Source organism: Podarcis melisellensis, assembly GCF_964234715.1.
Source record: "Podarcis melisellensis genome assembly, chromosome: 6".
Lineage (NCBI taxonomy): Eukaryota > Metazoa > Chordata > Lepidosauria > Squamata > Lacertidae > Podarcis > Podarcis melisellensis.
In genome coordinates, this window is record NC_138538.1 from 41,430,408 (window position 1) to 41,449,555 (window position 19,148).

Genomic DNA, 19,148 nt, shown 5'->3' on the forward strand with positions numbered 1-19,148 from the left:
TCTGGTGCCTGTACTGATTGGCAGTGGCCCTGTGAGGTCTCAGGCCTGAACCGGAGGTGCCCAAGGACTGAACTTGGGACTATGTTCATACAAACCATATGCTCTGTTACTTCAAAGGTGGAGATTTGGTACCGATTTGCACGTGTAGAAATTTAGAATCATAGAATTGTACAGCTGGAAGGAACCCCAAGGGTCATCTAGTCATCTAGTCCAGCCGCCTGCACAGGCAGGGAAAAAGGCAATTCTTCAGATATTCCAGCTTCAAGCCATAAAGGGCTTTAAAGGTCAAATCCAGCACTAATAGTTGTTGTGGTTTGTTACTTTATTTATAACCCATTCTGGGTGGCTTACAATGAGAGGTGGAGGCTCACTGCTTTGCTGATAACATGTCAGAAAGTATGCTTTTTAGTGACATGGTAGCTCTATGCATGTTAGAAAATAACTGGGAATTATCCCTTTGGACATGCACCTATATAGGCCTGGGTTGAAGTGCCTCCCCTTATAGAAATACTACGACTTGCTGCAGATGCATCTTTGGCTGTTCCTGATCCAGATGGTGCACCTTACTTGAGTTGTCGTTAATCTGCCTACTGAAAGTTTGCATGGAGCAGGGACAGGGAACCCTCCTTATCACTGGCATAGATGACATTCCAAGATGAGCCGGGAAGATGAGCAGCTATTGTTGCTGGCATTTGTCTGTCTCAGTAGACAGTGGAGGAGTATGACTTTGGGAGTGAAGTCAAACTGTTGGAAGGCTGCAGCCCTGGCTGTGTCTGTAGAGACATGTTTTGTTGCAGCTGGGGCAGATGAAGGTGTCCAGATGTAATGCTGCAGATGCGCCATAGTGTTTCCTTTCTCTGTACTCCTCCCTGGTCACAGCTGTGGATGCACAACCTGACTGTCTGGCCCCAGGCGTTGCAGTCACCCCGAAGGAGGAGATGCAGTGAGTTACCTATCTTCCATTTAGCATCTTCCATTTAGCATTTGCTCTGTAAGCTTCCGTTTATTAGAAGAAGAGTTGGGAGTAGCAAAGGGAGAGTTAACTCATAGCAGACATGCTGTATGTCATGCCTCTTCCTCGCTAGGAGCCATAGGAGCACAAAGGGGACCCAATGCATAGAACAAAATCATGTTGTGCGGATGCCTGATTATCGTCTTCCAAAGCAACTACTCGATTCCAAACTTAAAAATGGAAAGGGTACTGCTGGTGGTCAACAAAAAGACTTGTCTCAAGGCAAATTTTTAAAAATGTAGTATAAACACCAACAATTGGGAAACACTTGCCTGTGAGCGCTCCAGTTGGAGAACAGCCTTTACCAAAGGTGTCATGGGCTTTGAAAACACTTGAACTCAGGACGCAAGGGAGAAACGTGCTAAGAGGAAGGCCCGCTTGGCAAATTCACACCATGATCAACTCCGCCCGGAAACCAATGTCCCCACTGTGGAAGGACATGTGGATCCAGAATTGGCTTTCACAGTCACTTACAGTCTCATTGTTAAAACTGTGTTTATGGAAGACAATCTTACTCGGCTGCAAGTGATTGCCAAAGAAGAAGAGGAGGAAGAGCCAATAAAACATTTGAGGGGGCTGGGACACACATACTCCCAAAGTTGACGAGCATTGCCATTCAAATGGTGTGCATGCACCATGTCTTGTGATCGATTATGTAGGGTGGTGCTTGCCTGCCCCCCCCCATGTTAATCATGTTGGCATCCCTGCTAGGAACAAGCAGAGCTGCCTTATAGTCAGACCATTCATCTGTCTATCTCACTATTATCTTCCACTGACTGCCAGCAGCTCTCCATGCTTTCGGACAATGAGGTTTCCCCAGCCTTACCTGGAGATTCCAGGGATTAAATCTGGGACCTTTTGCATGCAAAGGATGTGCCTTACCACTGGGCTACAGCCCCCACTCTGTTTCCACACTCTGTTTGTTTCAGCATTCACATATGTTCAGAACTCAGACACACCCAGTAACAGCTCTCTCTTCACATGCTCTTTTGGAGAGGGCAACACGAGTGAAGCAGTCAAGGTCAGGCTTGGCAGACCCTCTGCAGCGACAAAAGCACAAGAATGCTGCCGAATCATCAGGACAGAAGCCGTTAAGCAGGAAGTGCTGCGTCTTGCCTTCTTTTGTCTTTCCTTTTGCAGATGGTGCTCACATGCACATCATGGCTCACAAGATTTCTTCTCTCAGCCCTACTGATTACTGCAGTGACTTTGATAAAGCCTCTTTCTGCTGTTCTAGTGACATCCAGTAGCTGTTAGGAGAAATAGCTGCAGCTTCATGGATGGAGCATGGGAAATAGCTGGTTCTAGGAGTTAAGGGTTGATTTGTGTACAGCCTTAAAAGGGGGGGGGGACCTAATGCAAGCACAATAGCTTTCTGCATTTAAGGTGCAGCCCAGATGATCAGGACTGGGATAAGGATCTGTGTTCAAATCCCAGCTAAGTCATGGAGCTTCTGGGGTCACTGTGCTTGACCCAGTTGCTTTCTTTCAGCTTAACGTAACACAGGGTTGCGATGAAGGAAATTACCTTATTTCATTTCTTTCTTCAGCCCAATATTGTCTCTGCCGATTTCCAGGTTTTATTAAAATTGGGAGACAGTGGTTTACCACAGCCCAAGGTTGCAAATCATGGTTTGATCGTGGTTGCAAACTGCTAGGATTGTGGCCAGAGCTTAAATGTTTGGACATAACAAGTAAGTATGGCTTAGCAAGTCTTGGAAGTATTGCATTAAGTCACGAGATCAGGGGTGAGGAGCCACAACCAACAACCATGGTTATTATGGAATGAAGATTATTACATCTGAACTGATTCTAAAAGTGGTATCTGCAGATATTTTATGTCTTATTAACTGGTTTTCACAGCAGAGTTGTAATAGTAATAGCTGTAAATTGTTACCCTCCAATCAAAATGTTTGATGAAGATGTGTGCAGCGAGGTTGATTATTATTAAGTATTCATAATACAGAGTTACAATGGTACCTAAACTTAAATGGTGCATGAACAATGGTACGTAAACCCAAGAGAGAGGGATGAAGGATTCAATGGGCCTCATAGGCACAACTCCCTTTTTAAGTATCCGACAAGGGGCTGGAACATAATGGACAGGATATGCTCTTATTGAAATCATTTCTTGCCTTTGCTGTGCCCATTTTCTACACAAACAACATTTTTGGTCCACAATGATTTGGCATCCCTCAGTAAAATCAGATTGTCCTGTGGGTGGAAGCAACCTGCCAAGAGTTGCTTGCAAGTTGTCACTATTGGGAGGGAAAATGCACTCAGGAAAATATCACCCTGTACTAATTTTTCTTCTTTGGTGCTTTTCACTTGAATACTTGCTGCTGCTGTTTATTTTCTTGCTGTTGCTGCTTATTTAACCCTAAGCATGTTCTTAAAACCTATCAGTTTTACTGCTTTGAAATTGGCATGCGATTGCACAACTTTGCTGTTAGTATCGTAGTATTTGGAAGCAACGTCTTAAATTTGGTGCCATATATTTCTATGTGCGTAGGTCAGGCTGCAACACAGCCATGAGTTCTGAGTCCAGCCCACCAGCTGAAGACCAGTAGTTTAGAGTGGAGGGGAGGAGACCTGTCCAGAAGTTGCTGACTTCCATCTCCCGTAATCCCTGGCCACTGGCCAAGCCGAATGGGCAGATGGAGTCCCACAATATATGGATGGCCACAGGTTCACCACCCCTGGTCTAAAGCAACCCATTTGATAATCTCTGAAGATGTAAGGTTTGGTATTGGTCGGACATTGAGAAGCGAATCATTCCAAACCCATTGTATCATGGACTCCTCACTGACTTTTCTAGAGAGAGGGTTCCTGATCTCACTCTTCCTTGCTGACCAGGCCATGTAGTTTATTGAGGACGTCGGAACGCTTCGTATCTGGCTTTGTCATGTTTCTCACTAGTTTTATTATCTGTTGCTATTATTTTGCGCTGCATTGTTTGTTGTGGTGAATCATGAGCTGTTAGTTTGTGGCCGTTTTGCTGCCTAAGAACAGTGTTCACATCATGTCGAGTGCTTCCATGCAAATTGCAGCAAGCTGCTTTGATCAGCCAGAGTATTATTAATTAAGGGCCTGGAGCGCCACAGTTTGATAGGATGCAGTGAGGAGACGAAGGAGGTTGCTGTCTCACTGATGCCAGTAAAAATAGGGCACCTCTTCAGATCCCCTGCTGGGTTTCCAGTGAAGTGCTTTAAAGTCATGCTTCAACATATTTGCCTTAGTGTAAAGGAAGAACGCCAGCAGATCATCACGGAATAATACCTTTTCTCACTTTCAGACACCATTTATTTATGCTTTATTGCAGTTTTAACATGCCTTTTCTCCAGAGACTTACAATCCCCTCCACTTTGCCCTGATGACAGTCCTGTTTGCAGTGTGCAGGATTAGCCCAAGGCAGCTGCTCACTCTGTCTGATGGTAGGACTGGTCCTGGGTAACTGAAGTTAAGAGAAGCTTCCTGGTCATTTTGTTTGATTTCTGCAAGGAAGCATTTGACATAAAGATCTTTATTGTATTTTTTAATGGAAGTGATCTCTCTGATACATAGTTCTGATTATAGACGGTCAGAAGCAGGTTATGGAGTGGAGTGCCTTTGAAAAAGTTATGTTGACCTGCTTTGTTTGCTAGCAACAAAATTCATAACCATACCCCTCTTTTTAGTGATGGAGCTAAATTAAACAGCAAAAAGTTGCAAGGTTTTTTTTTCTGAGCTCCTAGCAGATCTACAGGTGTTGGGTTAAAAAAAATAATCCAGTCAAAGAATACAATAGTGTGGTGAAGTGGTTAGAGTGGTGGATTGGGATCTGGGAGGTCTAGGTACAAATCCACATGCAGACATGAAGCTCACTGAGTATTCTTGGGAAGTCACTATCTCCTGGACAGGGGCAACCTTCTGAATGTTGCTGGACTACAGCTCCCTGACCACTGATCATGTTGGCTAGGGCTGATAGGAGTTCAAGAGCATCTGGAGGCCAACACATTGGCTACACCTATCTCAGACTGACCTACTTCATAGGATTGTTGCAAAGATTAAAATAGTAGGATCTACTACTAAAATAGTAGGATCTTTGAATTTGTTCATCAGCCTGAGACCAGTTGTGCTGGTAGATTAGATTAAAGTTGCTAATGACCCACTGTTGTGGTCTATATAAACACAGAGCCAAGTATGCTCCATTGTACAGTGGTACCTCGAGTTACAAACGCCTCAGGTTACTAGCGCTTCAGGTTACAAACTCCGCTAACCTGGAAGAGTTACCTCGAGTTGAGAACTTTGTCCCAGGATGAGAACCAAAATCATGTGCCAGTGTCGCAGCGACAGCAAGAGGCCCCATTCGGCAAAAGCACGCCTCTAGTTAAGAACCGTTTCAGGTTAAGAACGGACCTCCGGAACGAATTAAGTTCGTAACTAGAGGTACCACTGTATTGCAAAACTGTTGGGCAGGCCCCCTTTTATAGGAATGCAGAGCCTCTGCAGTGCTGCATGAACCTCCTGAGGCTGTTCTGCTCTTTGTGATCTTTTCCTGCACCCAAGATAGAGATTATTCTTCCTCTGAGCAGCCTTATGTGGCCTAGCCGGAGCAGATCTCAGGACCTCTACTCCAGGAAGTGGAATTCCAGGGTAGGTGATCAGCTGGCTGAGTGAGATCTGGCCGCCACTGAGAACTCTGTGGTTGCTGTGGTTTGCATGGTTTGGGGCTGGGGCCAATAAGACAAGTGGTGTGTTTATTTGGTTTTTCTCCTCTTCTTTCTACACTTGAGTCATGAGAGGAAGAGAATCAAAAGGACTATGTTGTGCATGTCCCAACAGCTCTTTGTGTGATCTGCTCTTTTCAGGTAGCAGGCTGCTTTGACCTCTGATAAAGGTTATGCGTAGTCCAGTCACTTGCCTATTTACTTAGAAGTGATTAAAATTGAGTTCAGTAGGGCTAGGTGAAATAGATTGCCAAAAGAGGACAAAAGTGGACACGGATTTGAATGAAATTTGCCTAGGGTAATTTATTTGTAATTATTCAGAAATAATTACTGTACTTTTAAATATCTCGCCATGGCGAGGAAGACTGTGACCAGGTGACCTCTGCATTTGCTCAGTCTGTGCTCTCTAGGTGTTAACTGTTGGTGGATAATAGTATTCTATCACTTCTTTATCCTCCTTAAACCAGATTTGGATCTGTCTGAACTGTAGCGTCCTATGGGCTTTCACTGTCTGAGAACATCTTGCAACAGCTATGGCTAATTCAAAGAAGCATCAGGACAACAACTTCAGTTATCCTATTTACTGGTACACAATACTTCAACACTCAGCAGGGCAACTAGGACTTGCTAGGCAGGTGAAACTAAGGTTCCCACTGAACTATGGAGGGAACCACATTGAGAAAGGAGAGGGGAGTTTCTAGGACAAGCCACACTCGCTATGCAGATGGCCCTTCAAGCGTAGGATGTCTTCAAATAGAGGACTGCCCTGTTCCCTCTGTGAGGTAGGACACATGGCCTACCTCGCAGTAAGGTTTACTCCCAAGTAAGTATGTATAGGAGCACACCCTTAGCTTTTACAGCATCAAAGTGTGTCAAGAATATAGTGGAAAACTAATGGAGTGTAACAGCAGGCATACTGCATACTCATGAAGCCCTTTAATATCCAAATACTGGAGTTTTAGCTGATTTAAGCTCTGCAGATGTGGCATGGCATGCATCTCCTTTGCCATCGACCTCTCCCCTTTTCCATCCTTCTGTCAATCTTTAACTTCTTCTCTTGCCTCCAAACAACGCTGCATTGTTCAATTACGGAAGAGGCGCTATACTTTTTGCATAGTATCTGGCTCTAAATGAGTCACATCATCTGTAGAATATGGTCTAAAGAAAATAAGGGTGTTCTTGACAATATGAGGAAATTGATCAGAAGGCTTCTGGGCTTCCTTATCCTCGATAGAAAACAACTATCTTATTCTGGTCTCATCACTAATCCCACAGTTGGCTTCAAGAAAGTCATGTGAATGCTCTGAAGTAAATTTCAGCCGGAATTTTCTGGAACTCAGTTCCCGCACCTCTCAGGTGGGTGCCATTGTCATTATGAGAGAACGAGGGGGTGTTCATGGTGAGTTCAGGCACCTGTTTCTCTAGAAAATAGTTAATTTAGTTACTCTTGTTGAGTGCACCTCATATACTTTTCATCAGAAACTGGCAGAAGATATGTCCTCCTGAGGGGCAGATAAGCACTAAGAGACTCAGCTTCACTTGAGGACTCCTGTCCCCCCAAAAGTGCATGTCAACCAAAACTCTCACTAAAGCTGACTTCCTTTTGGTTTCTTCACTTGTAGGTGACTGGTGGCACAGCATGACTTTCTTCCTAAGCCCTGAACTGAGCACCCAATAGTCACTGGATTCAGTGGCTTCCCCCCTGCCCCCCTTACAAGAGATGTCTGGAACTAGAGGCAATGGAGAGCACTGGAAGTCCTTGGAGTCCGTGGGGATCAGCCACAAGGAGCTGGCTCTTGCGGAAGCCCTGCAGATGGAGTATGATGCTTTGTCCCGCCTGAGGCAGGATAAGGAGGAGAGCCAGGCGAAGCAGAATACTGACCAACCTCTCATTTCCTGGGATGATCCAATTCTGGATTACAACAAGCCTGCTGTAAGGAATGACTGCCACAATATCAAGGTCATGAGAGGCCTCTCTGGCTCAGACTCTACCCTGAACTACAATGACCTCTCTGGCCAGGAGGTTTCGAGAGCTTTTGGGACCAACAACTCTACCTCATCCAGTCTGCTGCCTGAGCCAGAGAGCCAGCCTTGGTTGAAGGGACCTCTCTCCAGCGACTACTTGTACATCTTTGACAGCACGGGGGGTGACTTCCTCACTGACCCCCCCAATAGTACACCCCACCAGAACAGCAGTAGCGGCAGCTCCCCTAAGAAGCTTTCTCCTCCCCCATTGCCCCCTCGCATTGCCATCTGGAATGCCTCTGAAGTGAACCAAGCTTCCTTGAAAGGCTCCCAACCCAATGATATCAACATGTTCTCCTCAACCCACGAGAGGGCTGATGGAAAATTGCTAGGCCGTAGAATCTCGGAAGAGGACCCGTACAGCACAGTGGACTACGATGGCATCAACGACGCCATCACCCGGCTCAACCTCAAGTCCACTTACGACACCGACCTTCTGAGGGATGCCCCGTGGAGCTGGAAGGAAGGCAGAAGCATTTTTGAGAAAGAAAGCAGCGGGAAGCCGGTTGCTCGCAGCAAGACTATGCCTCCTCAGGTACCTCCCAGGACCTATGTCTCCAGGTCTGGTGGACGGAAGAATTCTGGACCCAACAAGAACCGGAGGATATCAGCAGATCCGGTAAGGCCATTTTTATGTAAGCGGAATGATGTATGCCTAAGGAGCCTGAGTGGTGTGGCAGAGGGATGCACATAATGTACCCTGCCTTTGTTTTCAGATGCAGTGTGTATCATTACAGGAGTCAAATTATTTGGTACATTTCCTAGCATTCACCAAAACCAAACTCTTAGTCCTTAGTAGAAGTTTTTTATTCCTCCAAAGATTATTTGTAGCTACATCTCAGAAAAAGTGGCATCTCAATGGATATAACTGTTTTCTATGCTAAGTTAAGCCATCAGAAAATGGTTAGGGAATGCCTGCCATAAGGCTACCTAATCTGCTTTCCCCTCTCCTTTCCCCCACACATATTATGATACAATTGTTGAAGGATATCGTGGAAGCTTTTGTACGTACAACTATAGGTGCAAAGGCCACCACCCAAGGATGTATGCATTCTTCAGTGTGGACATTTGGGTGGAGGGTCAACTGAAATGTTGTTTAAGCCCAACTAAGTACAACCAAGTGTTTTAAAAGGAATCGAAAAGGGACAGAGACAATGTTTGCATGTTTTGAGTGACGGTTTGTGAACCTATCCATGATACAGTGAAAATCAGCTTTTGATTTCTAGGCATTTGAATTTGACAGCATTTGAAATGTATGAATCCTTACTAAAATATCACATGCAAGGGTCTTTAATATTGCTGTGGGATGCTTAAAATGTTTCTGTCCACCAATAGCCATAGCTGTCAACTTTTCCCTTTTCTTGCGAGGAATCCTATTCGGAATAAGGGATTTTCCCTTAAAAAAGGGAAACGTTGACAGCTATGCCAATAGCAGCTCTTTTCTGTGGGAGGCAAGAGGTTAATTCTTGCTCTGTGTGTGCTACACTTCCAATTCTGATCACCCCGACTGCTTCCTTTTTTAAAAGAGCAACAAGCTCAAGCCCTCCCAAACATACTGAATAGGTTTAACATAGTTTGTTTGCTTAGATTTCAAGTCCTCGTGCAGCTGTATCCTGTGTGGCTCATAGGCATACAGTTTCACAGTAATCCAGTCCCACCATGCTCCTGGTTCTCTACCCTTAGTATCTGCTTAACATATGGAAACAACAGATCTCTTCTCCATTTCCCCAGTTTATGAAGACAGGACCTTGGAGGACAGCTATTGCTTCATCAGTGAGGCAGCTCAGACTGGGAGCTTACATAGGAGCTGGAGGCTCCACCCCTTCCTGGCTCTCTGCCAGGCCCTGATTCAAGCAGTTGCTGTCATATGCTTCTGAGTCTTTTTGAGTCAAAGTATAGCTAGTTGGACATTTCAGCAGCAGTTGGTACTGAAGGTCCTGCTTTTCTAAGCCATTTCTTCTGTTTTTAGGAAGTAGGGGTGCGCTGGGAGGCAGAAGAAATCTAGTCAGTCTGTGAGGGTTCCCCCCCCCCTCCATTTCTCATTTTTCCAATCTTAAGTTCAGTTTGCATCAGTTTGCCTTTTTAAAAGTCCTCATGAAAATATGCTGTTGTGCTAGTAGGCTCTTGACCTACCTTGCAAACTTTTGCAAGCAATTTCCCCTAATATAATTCATTTTATACTATTTTCAGTAAAATGTTTGCTCTTATGCATGAGTCCTCTAATATGCACTGACTTTTCAGGATCCCTGGCAGTATGGAGGTCTGCTGAAGGGCCCTGCTCCCCTTTCTCCTCCTCTAGGAAGACCATGGGTTGCACTCATCACCCAGTCCCACAACGTTAGGTCTCTTCTCTGTGGGGGAACCACTCTCCGTTTGTCCATTTTACACGAAAATGCTGAACTGAAAGGCAAAGCTCCTGTGGAAGTGCACAGAAACAGCTGCCTAGGATGCTTCTGGAATAACAGATTCTGAACTTGTTTCCTGTTCCTCATCCTGACTTAAATGTCACCATGGGAATTCATTGTCCCACTTGTATGTTGCCTCTACTGAAGCTTGCTGGCACACATCAGCTGCCTTGAAAGGGCTGTCTACATCTGTTGTGCTATTTATATGATCCACACAACAGCAGTCAAAGGGAAAGGCAGCGTCCAGTAAAAACTTTTTCCAAAAGACGTGAGTCCATCCTGGCTGTTAGAGCTCCTGTTTCCCAGAAGCTACAGCTTCTGAAATGTCACATGGTCCTCAGGCCAATTGTTTCCTGTTAGTAAGCAAGGATTGGATAGAGTATTTGCATCTTCACTTACCTTCCCAATCCTTTTTTTAAGGATCCTAAGAAGAATCGCATAGCAATGATTTTATAGAAGGAATCCTTTGCTGTAAAAGATTCTTGGAAACAGGGGCTATCCATGGGGATATCCTTTCCTCGCTGCTTCTGGGATTGTGAATGGGTCTAAGGCGTATTTTTAGACGTAAGAGTAGATGACAAATACCTCTGGCATCTGAAGGCTATAAATACAAGCAAGCTCTCCACCGTCACTAAACTTCATGGGACCAACTCTCCCTGTACGCTCAGTGAAAAATGTTGTCAGAAGCTGCTGGCAGAGGTTATGTAAGTCGTTCTCTGCTTTTGCTGTGCAAGAAACTAATTATAAAGGAGCATTAAAAGTGTCTTTAGTGTCTGTTGTGTTCTGTCCTTTTCTCTCTCTTTTTTCTCCCTCTCTCCCCCTGTTCCTCTAACTATTTGGTGGGTTAATTGCTCTGACAGTGGGACCTTTGTTTGCTTTGAAGGAGTGAATTGAGGCTCTGAGACCATGCGTGCACTCTGGCCTGGCATTCAGAGTGTTTCTGTCCTTGCTCCTTATCCTACTGTAACATTTGGGAAGGAGGCACTGGAAACAAAAAGAAATGTTTTTGAGAATTCTCCCTCTTCTGAAAATAAAAACTTAACAACAACTATCTCGCCTGTGTGATGACAATGATGATAATTTTTAAATTTTTAATTTTAAATGGCATCTGCTTCTGCCAGGGCTGGTGCATAATAATATCAGCACCATCCCAGCAGAGCTACAGATCTTTGAGAGAGATTGCATAAGAAATAACCCAAATGCATATGCAGGGGGTATGAATCTATGTGCATGCAGTCTTCCACTACTTTCTTTCCAGAGCAGAAACTTTAGCAAAGTTTAGTTTGGGTGGAGGATCCTTGGTATAAAAACTGAGTCTTTACAAACAAATACATTCCTGTTTTTCTTGGAAAAACCACTGATGAATGCACTGTTCTACAAAGACTTTCCTTTCTATGGGGTCATTGATTAAATTCTGGCCAGTTTTCTTTTAGGCTGTGGAATGCTATTTAGTTCCTTTTTGCCATATGATAACTGTTTGTTTACATTATGTTTGTACATCTCTTTGGAAACGTTTTTAGAAAAGTGATTTAGAAATATTTGAAATAAATCATATAAATATAAATATGGTGCAGATCAGGCTGTGGACCAGTGTAGGCTGCTGGATGTGTACCTACAGCTATCCTCAGAACTGCTAGGTTACGAATCTGCTTTATGGTATGTTCAAGCACTGAAGTTAGATCATATCAGTTCATCCGGCATTCAAGATATGTTCTGCTTTCTTTTTCTTCATTTCTTTTTTTTTTTTAAGGCAGGCAATAAATCCAAAGCTATTTGCAGCAGTTATGAGTTCTGCATTGGCTGAAAAGAGTGCAGCTGTTGTCCTCATATCAATAACTGATATTAATCATTGAATTAATAGCTGTAAGCCAAAGCAAGAACCTCCGCAATACAGTGAGCTGGATAGATCTGCAGCATAAGCTCAATGCACAACTTAACCCACATTTATCAGAGCACTACAAAGCTGCCAAGGCTGTTAGGGTTAAGGTGGGTTGAATTGAAAGGAAGTCATGTGGCGAAGAAACACTCTCTCACACTTCTTCATCATGTGCAGACATCTGTCTTTTCTACTCAACCATTTTTTTGGTATCCTAATTTTGTGAGTAGAGAAGATGAGAAAGAAATTTGATTCAGTTCACATTTAAAGGCAGACTTAGAAAATTCACACTTTTCGAAACAATATTCAAACTGAAACACAGCCATCCTTCAAAACTCAGTTTTCAGAATTTTGCAGTGCTGCTCTATGGCCAAGCAATGCATACAAAAATACATAATATTAGGCCAAAATATGCATATAAATGCATATATTCATGAAAGTTACATGTGCGTTAGGGGAAACTGTTTGCAAAAAATGTATTTGTCAGAACAGTGTACAAAAATGTGTTGGTTGGAAGAAATTCATATTAATATGCTGATGAATTTTCAGGTTATGTTTTGTTTTTGCAAAAAATTGCAAAGTGCTGCATAAATGTGGAGAACTGAATTTAAGATTGGAAAAAATGAGAAACAGAGAATAAAAAACTGACAGATTTGCCCAGTTGACAGTGTAGATTGGTGTACCTTCTCCATGAATTGACCCTAAGCACAGATTATATGAACCAATAGCACTTCCTCTTGCACAAGAGGAGCAGAGACTTTTCTCCAGCTGTAGCCCCCCACCCACCCCCAGGCTACATCCCTCATCATTCCTGAGGGTCGCTGACCATCAGTCAGGAGTGGCTTGGGTGAGATGAGGAATAAAGTCTGCAGCATGGAGGAAGAATGAAGACCCTGTTCAAAGAGGAAACTTAACTTGTGCTGATTAGGATACAATCCTGTATACTGAATTATGGAAATAAAATAAATCTGAGATTGGGCAGTGTACAAGTTGGAGGTGGATAGTAGAAACTATATTTCACTGAGAGTATTGTCTCTATTTCCATTTCTTGTTTGGTATCAGACCACTTCTCAACATTATCCTGTGGCCAATGGCTATGAGCTGTTTGAGGTTTCTGAGGAGAAGGATGAAGAGGTTGCTGCTTTCTGCCATATGCTGGATGTGTAAGTACAGGCAACTCCCCCTTTGTGTGGGGGTTGCTTTGTGGGTTTTTGTGTGCGTTGGCATAAGCCCACCCCGCTCCATTCTGCCCCCTTCCATGGTGAATGTGTATTGAATGGGCACAAAATTGTCACCACCTGTACCAGTCTAGGACTCATCAAAGCACCCTACTAAGGGGATCCTTTGGCTGCAGTCCTCCTTGGAACCTAAGTATCTACAAGGGAGCCCTGCATCAAAATAGCAGAGTGCTGCTATTCAGAATTCCACCCAGTCCATTCCAGCACTGCCCCACAGTCGGTCAGCGTTCTGTGCCCATTGAGCATGCTCAGTCTTTATTGGGTTGCCTTTGCTTCCCATCCCCTCCAAGGGGGCTCCATAAGGACCAGAACTTACAGAACTGTGGTTGTGGCCAGTATCTGTAAGTGATAAAATGTTCCATTGTCAAGTGCTCCTGTTATAGCTGGCCAGCCATACTCTACTGCATTCCATTCCCTCTTCCACCTAGTTTTCCATTATCCCCACCAAACAGTCAGCATTCCTTGGCTACTGAAAATACTCTGAACTCATTGGGGTTTTTTTTGAGGATCTTCCCCTGTGGGGCTCCCCTACCCCCAATTTCCCAAACCTTGACATTTCTCTTGGAGCCTGCCAGTACCTCCCTCTTTTGCATGGATAGCATCTCCTTGGCTACCTCACCTCTGAACATCGGAAATAAAAGGAATTAAGATAAGCAATGGCCTAACTGCCTCAAACAATTAATTACTGCTGTTGATTAATCCTCAGCGACTGGGGAAAAAATCCTCTTTGTCCCTAGAGTTTTTGTTGCACTTTGTTTAAGCAATGGCTCCAGTGGAAAGAATCTAAACCTGCAGTTGATTGGATGAGGATGAACCTATTTGGGATTATAATTCCTGGCATGGCTTGCGATAATGCAGCAGCAACAGAAGGCAGAGGAGGCATTCCTCCCATGCTTTGGAAGTAAAGGTAGTGGGGAATGTCATAAGGCCAACGACATGGATTGCACACATAGCTCAAACCAGCACAGAGTTTCAGTCTGTTGGTCTGGCTAAGAGTTACCCTGTTATTAGAGAAAACAGAAGTCAATTTTTCTGACATATGGCCAGTGTGATCCTTTCTCTCTCTCCATTTTCTTTCTCCAAGTAGCACATCTTAAAAAGATTCAGTGTTCTTCAGATGTACATACATGATATTTTCCTTTCCCATTCATTCTTTTGTAGTCTATTTCAGCATGTCTAGAGTTAGATGAAGTCTAGGTTAGTGACAATCAACGCATCAACTATCTGGGCCTCTGCACTACTTGAGATCATTAGCGGTCAGTGTGGTGGGGCAGCACTGGGAAGCTGCCCTTCCAACATGGGCATTGCTACAACTTACCTGGATGGGGCAGGGTGGCAGATAGGTAAGGGCTGTGTGGGTGCCCCTGCCAGTACATCTGCGCAACACCAACCTCACTACCACCCTGCCCATTCAGGGCACAGGTGTAGCAATGCCAATGTCAGGGAGGCAGCTTCCTAGTTAAGCCCTATACAACTACTGCTTGGGATATGTTATCATGTTGGAGGGCAAACAAACCTGAGTTTAATTCATTGTTGAAGCACAAATTAATCTCTAGGCCATATGCTCTTTCATACTCACTCCATTTGATTGACCCCACAAGGTAGTTATGAAATTCAAGATCCTTTAAGGCAGGAATCTTAGATTTGGTGTTAGCTTAGCCAAATATTTCAGAAGATCAAATCAGTTATCTGAGTAAATGGGAAATTGAGAATCTCAGTAGCATAATACATTGGTATAAATTTTAACAGGGGTCAAAGATGAGATCAAGTGCAAAGACCTTTGACAGTGTCCCCTTATTTAAAAAAGAATAAGGGAAAAGATGAGATCCTATCAGATGCCACAAGGAATGGGCATTCAGTGGTAATGGAAACTAATTGTACCCATCTCATTTTGCCCACAGACTTAGATCTGGCTACAGTACCAAGGACTATTCTCTTACTGGTTTTGTCTGGAGTGCTGTCAACCTCAGTCGTGAACACCTTGGCCATGGAGTCAGCTTGAAAGTGACTGTGGTTTACGATAGCCTGCAGGAGCCTCTCACTTTTACTTGTGACTGTAAGTTTTGCTGGTTTGAACTGGGGTGCACTTTCCGCTTGTATCAACAGAACAAATGTTCCCAAACTGTGGTCTGTGGACCACTGGTGGTCCATAAGCTCCATTCATATAGTCCACAGAAAGATGCTGGAACAGGCCAGAATATATGTATTTGATCTTACTCTTAATTTTTTTTTTTTTTTTGGATGACAGAAACGGGGGCCAAATAGACCAGGGTTATATTATCAATGAGGCTAACAAGGGCTTGTCATCTTTTATTTTTAAGTAATCCAAGGAGAACCCCAGCAATTTTCAAGTGGTTCCTGGGGGCAGGAATTTTTGAGAACCGTTTCAGTATATACCGTGACAGGTATATTATATTCTTCTTTTCAGGGCAATGAAGTGAGCTGCGCTAGAAGTTAATACCACAGAAGTCTCTTCTAGACCTAGGTTGGGAGTGTCTGGATGGTTTTCTGGTGACATTTTGTATTGCTGTGAAGGGAACAGAAATATAATCAGGTTCTGGGAGAATTGTGGAGTCTGTGATGCCAGAGGGAGTCTACTGGACTTAGGAGGGAAAGGCCCAGGATGGCAAATTCCAGGGAATGTTGTCTTGAGACTCATCATGCTGTGATTGTTCTCTCCCCCCCCCCCCCCGGCAGGCTCCTCCACCGTGGACTTGCTCATCTATCAGACTTTGTGCTACACTCATGATGACTTGTGTGATATCGATGTGGATGACTTCGTTCTCAAACTGTGTGGCCTTGAGGAATTCCTGCAAAAGTGAGTCAGTGGGCAATGCTTGTCCAAAAAAGTTTAGGCTGCCAGCTTATACTCACTCACTTTGTAGTAAGCCCCATTAAATTCAATTAACATCCGAGTAGACATATAGAGGCTTGTGCTGTAAAGACTTCCTGCCTGGTTTTTCCTTTTTCTTTGCCTCCACTAGTGCATTCTAAATCTTGTGCTCTCATGGTGTGCTGCAGAAATGGTTTAGAGACCCTGATGTCTTGTGGGGTGTGGGATGCTACCTATGGAGTGCTGCCCTAACAATCACAATTCTTTACCTTTCGGGACCACACCGGTTTGCAAGCTTGGCACATATCTTGAATGGTAGTGGTCGCTTGTGCTGTGTGGCAGTGCTTCCCTACTCCAACACTGGTGTCACTGCCAGATACCAGGTGGAGGAGGGATGAGGTGGCAGTGAGGTCAGCCTGGTGCAAATGTACTGGTTGAGCCAATCCAGTGCTACTGCTGGTGCATTTGCACCTCACAAACCTCATCCCTCTTCCTTCTAGTAAGTTGCAACAATGCTAGTGATGGGAGATCGGGTAAGTGCTGTTGCCCCATTGACCACTATTGTTCTTTAACCCTCTTACATAGTGTGTTTTATAGATCCTCCCTCTGATCGTCAAAGATTACCCCACCCCATCTCACAGAATGTTGTGTTAGGCCGTTCCATAGACTTTTCCCATCACTGAAGACTGAAGGGCCACTTGGGGATAGAAATCTCTTTAAATAAATAAGCAGAGAAATAGAAATCTGGCTTAGTTACTGCCATGTTTGTCAGGATGGCATCAGTCACAATTTCACAGCCTCCATTTGGGATACTTCTGTGACTTCACCCATTTGCTGCGTACACAGTTTCCACTAGTTTAATCATCGCTTGGCATATAACATCCGCTTCTCCCCAAAGCAGGGTGATGTGAAGTCTGAATTATTTTAGCACCTGTTAGGAACATAGTTAGGACTATGTGATGTATTTTACTTCCTTATTTTTTAAATCATTGAGCGATTCCTGCCAAGACACCCCAGCGGAAGCCTTGGGCTGTGGAAAGATATTGCTAAACCTCAATGACTGTGTTGAGATTCATGATCCATGGAAGAGTCACTTCATGAATTAGGAAGGTGCTAAGTATCCCTCTTTAAGATGACTGTCATGCTTAGTAAGTTGATAGATGAGTCAAATAAGTTGCATTTCTTTAAGGTATTTGTCTTCAGCTTGTTCTATGAAGCTGTGTACGGTGATGGACTGACTTAGTGCTTTTTAGACTGACTGGGCTCCTGTAGTTCTCTTCCAGTTCTAGCTGCCAAATGGAGGATGTGCATTGCTTTCACCCTGAACCCCAACACAACAGAAACCTTACGGAATGGTCATAAATGAAGCAGATAGAATGTGCTGGAGACTAATGCATTCCTTGATGTCATCATCAAGCAGACATAGCTGGAAACTGGGCATTTAAAAGGCAAAGATGGTTTACTGCTATACTTCTGTCTCCAACTGCTTCCGCAAGACAGTGGACAATTGGTGTACTTTGTGATGTGGAACTGTAGACTGAGAGCTGTTGTATCCCTTCCATACGTGGTTCTGCTTTGAGCAAGCTGCACAGTGGAGCACATATCTCCTTCCCACATTTGCTGCCTTTGAAAAAGAGTCCCATCTTTGGGGCTCTTTTTTGCTTCTCTTTGGTACTGAGTGGTGTGGTTAGATGAAATCTCCTCTGGGGGAATAATGAAGATACCATCTGCTTTCAGCAGAAAATCAATAAACTTTGCCTATGGGTTGGCTGTCCTCCACCCGGGAGCTAGCACTCTAAGCTCTGGGCAGATGGTTTAGACCACCCGACCTGCCCTCCTTGACCATAGTGTGCTGCACTTCCACCAAACAAATTACTCATTTATGTATGGAGGCATTGAGAGTGGCTTTGTCGTTTTGATCTTAAGAGCTTGTGGTCCAGTTACAGCGACTGGGAATGCAAGTTGGCAAGTGCAAACTGATTATTACTGGGACTAGCTTGTTAGTGAACAGACTTAAAAACCACAGAGCCCTCTGCGGACAACCATTCTCTCTCTCTCTCTCTCTCTCTCTCTCTCTCTCTCTCTCTCTCTCTCTCTCTGTGTGTGTGTGTGAGAGAGAGAGAGAGAGAGAGAGAGAGAGAGAGAGAGAGAGAGAGAGAGAGAGAGAGAAGGGTGTGTGTGCAAGGGAGAGCTCAAGCACTGAAAGCCAGATCAAGGGAACAAATATCCCAGATTTCATTATTTATGTATGGAACACTATGAAAGTTTTTGTAAGTCTTGAGGCTATTTTGTGCTCTTGTGGAGCCCTGGCAGTGAGCAAAGTGACCTAATCCATGGTTTAACTTTCTCTGCATTGATGAATGACAGTAAGAGAGAGTGAGTGTGTGTCTAAACGGCTCAGAGATCTAAGTATATCACTTTTGGCACCACAAGATCTCTTAGCACTTTCGAGCATGCACTGTCTGCGTAGCAAATCTCTTGTGACTGCAATGGAGTCCAGGGATGGCTGTCTGTCGGAAGAACTCAGCCAACCACTACAGGGGGGAGTTGGGAAACAATGTCCCAGGCTGAAGCCCATAGAACCAGTAGGAGCTATTGAAATATTTCTTCTTAGTCCTTGCAATGCTTTCTTATTTTTAAACGGCCACATTGCCACCAGCAGAGAAATCTCTTTTCTTTTTATGTAACATGCCTTAACTAAAAGCAGAAACAAGAAATTTGTATCAGATGAGAAGAAGCTACACTGCCAACCTAGAACCCACAGGCGCCGAGAGTTTTTCCCCCTTTTAAGTTGCTTTTTTTCCTTGCAGAGGCATCTGGCACCGTATTTATGGAAAGCAAAAGGCCTGTTCATGAATTACAGTCTATATCATAAGTGCAAGCTAGCAAGGCATCTGGTGGTTGCACAGGCTGCAGAGGGGTGGCCATCTCCTTGCTGTTCAAATAATGGTTTGGTGATTAATGAGCTGGACTGGGATTGTAGACAACTCTGTTTGAATCCAGCCACTAATTAAAATGGCTATTGGGTCCTGCACATAATGCTTCCTGGCC

The 19,148-nt window shown here is 44.1% G+C and overlaps 1 protein-coding gene across 3 annotated transcripts in view; it reads left to right on the top strand.

Annotated features, from left to right (window-relative positions):
• The window catches only part of PIK3C2B (phosphatidylinositol-4-phosphate 3-kinase catalytic subunit type 2 beta), an 87,160-nt gene that overhangs the window by 17,368 nt on the left and 50,644 nt on the right, over positions 1-19,148 (top strand). For 2 of the 3 annotated variants that reach the window (XM_081916271.1, XM_081916270.1), the window contains exons 2-5: positions 7,343-8,364; positions 13,089-13,189; positions 15,166-15,320; positions 15,962-16,082. In XM_081916271.1, the coding sequence (XP_081772397.1) occupies positions 7,441-8,364; positions 13,089-13,189; positions 15,166-15,320; positions 15,962-16,082 (1,301 nt within the window). In that variant the 5' untranslated portion in view covers positions 7,343-7,440. Of the gene's footprint in view, positions 1-7,342; positions 8,365-10,727; positions 10,855-13,088; positions 13,190-15,165; positions 15,321-15,961; positions 16,083-19,148 lie in introns of those variants that run through there. The other variant, XM_081916272.1, reaches the window with a different exon arrangement.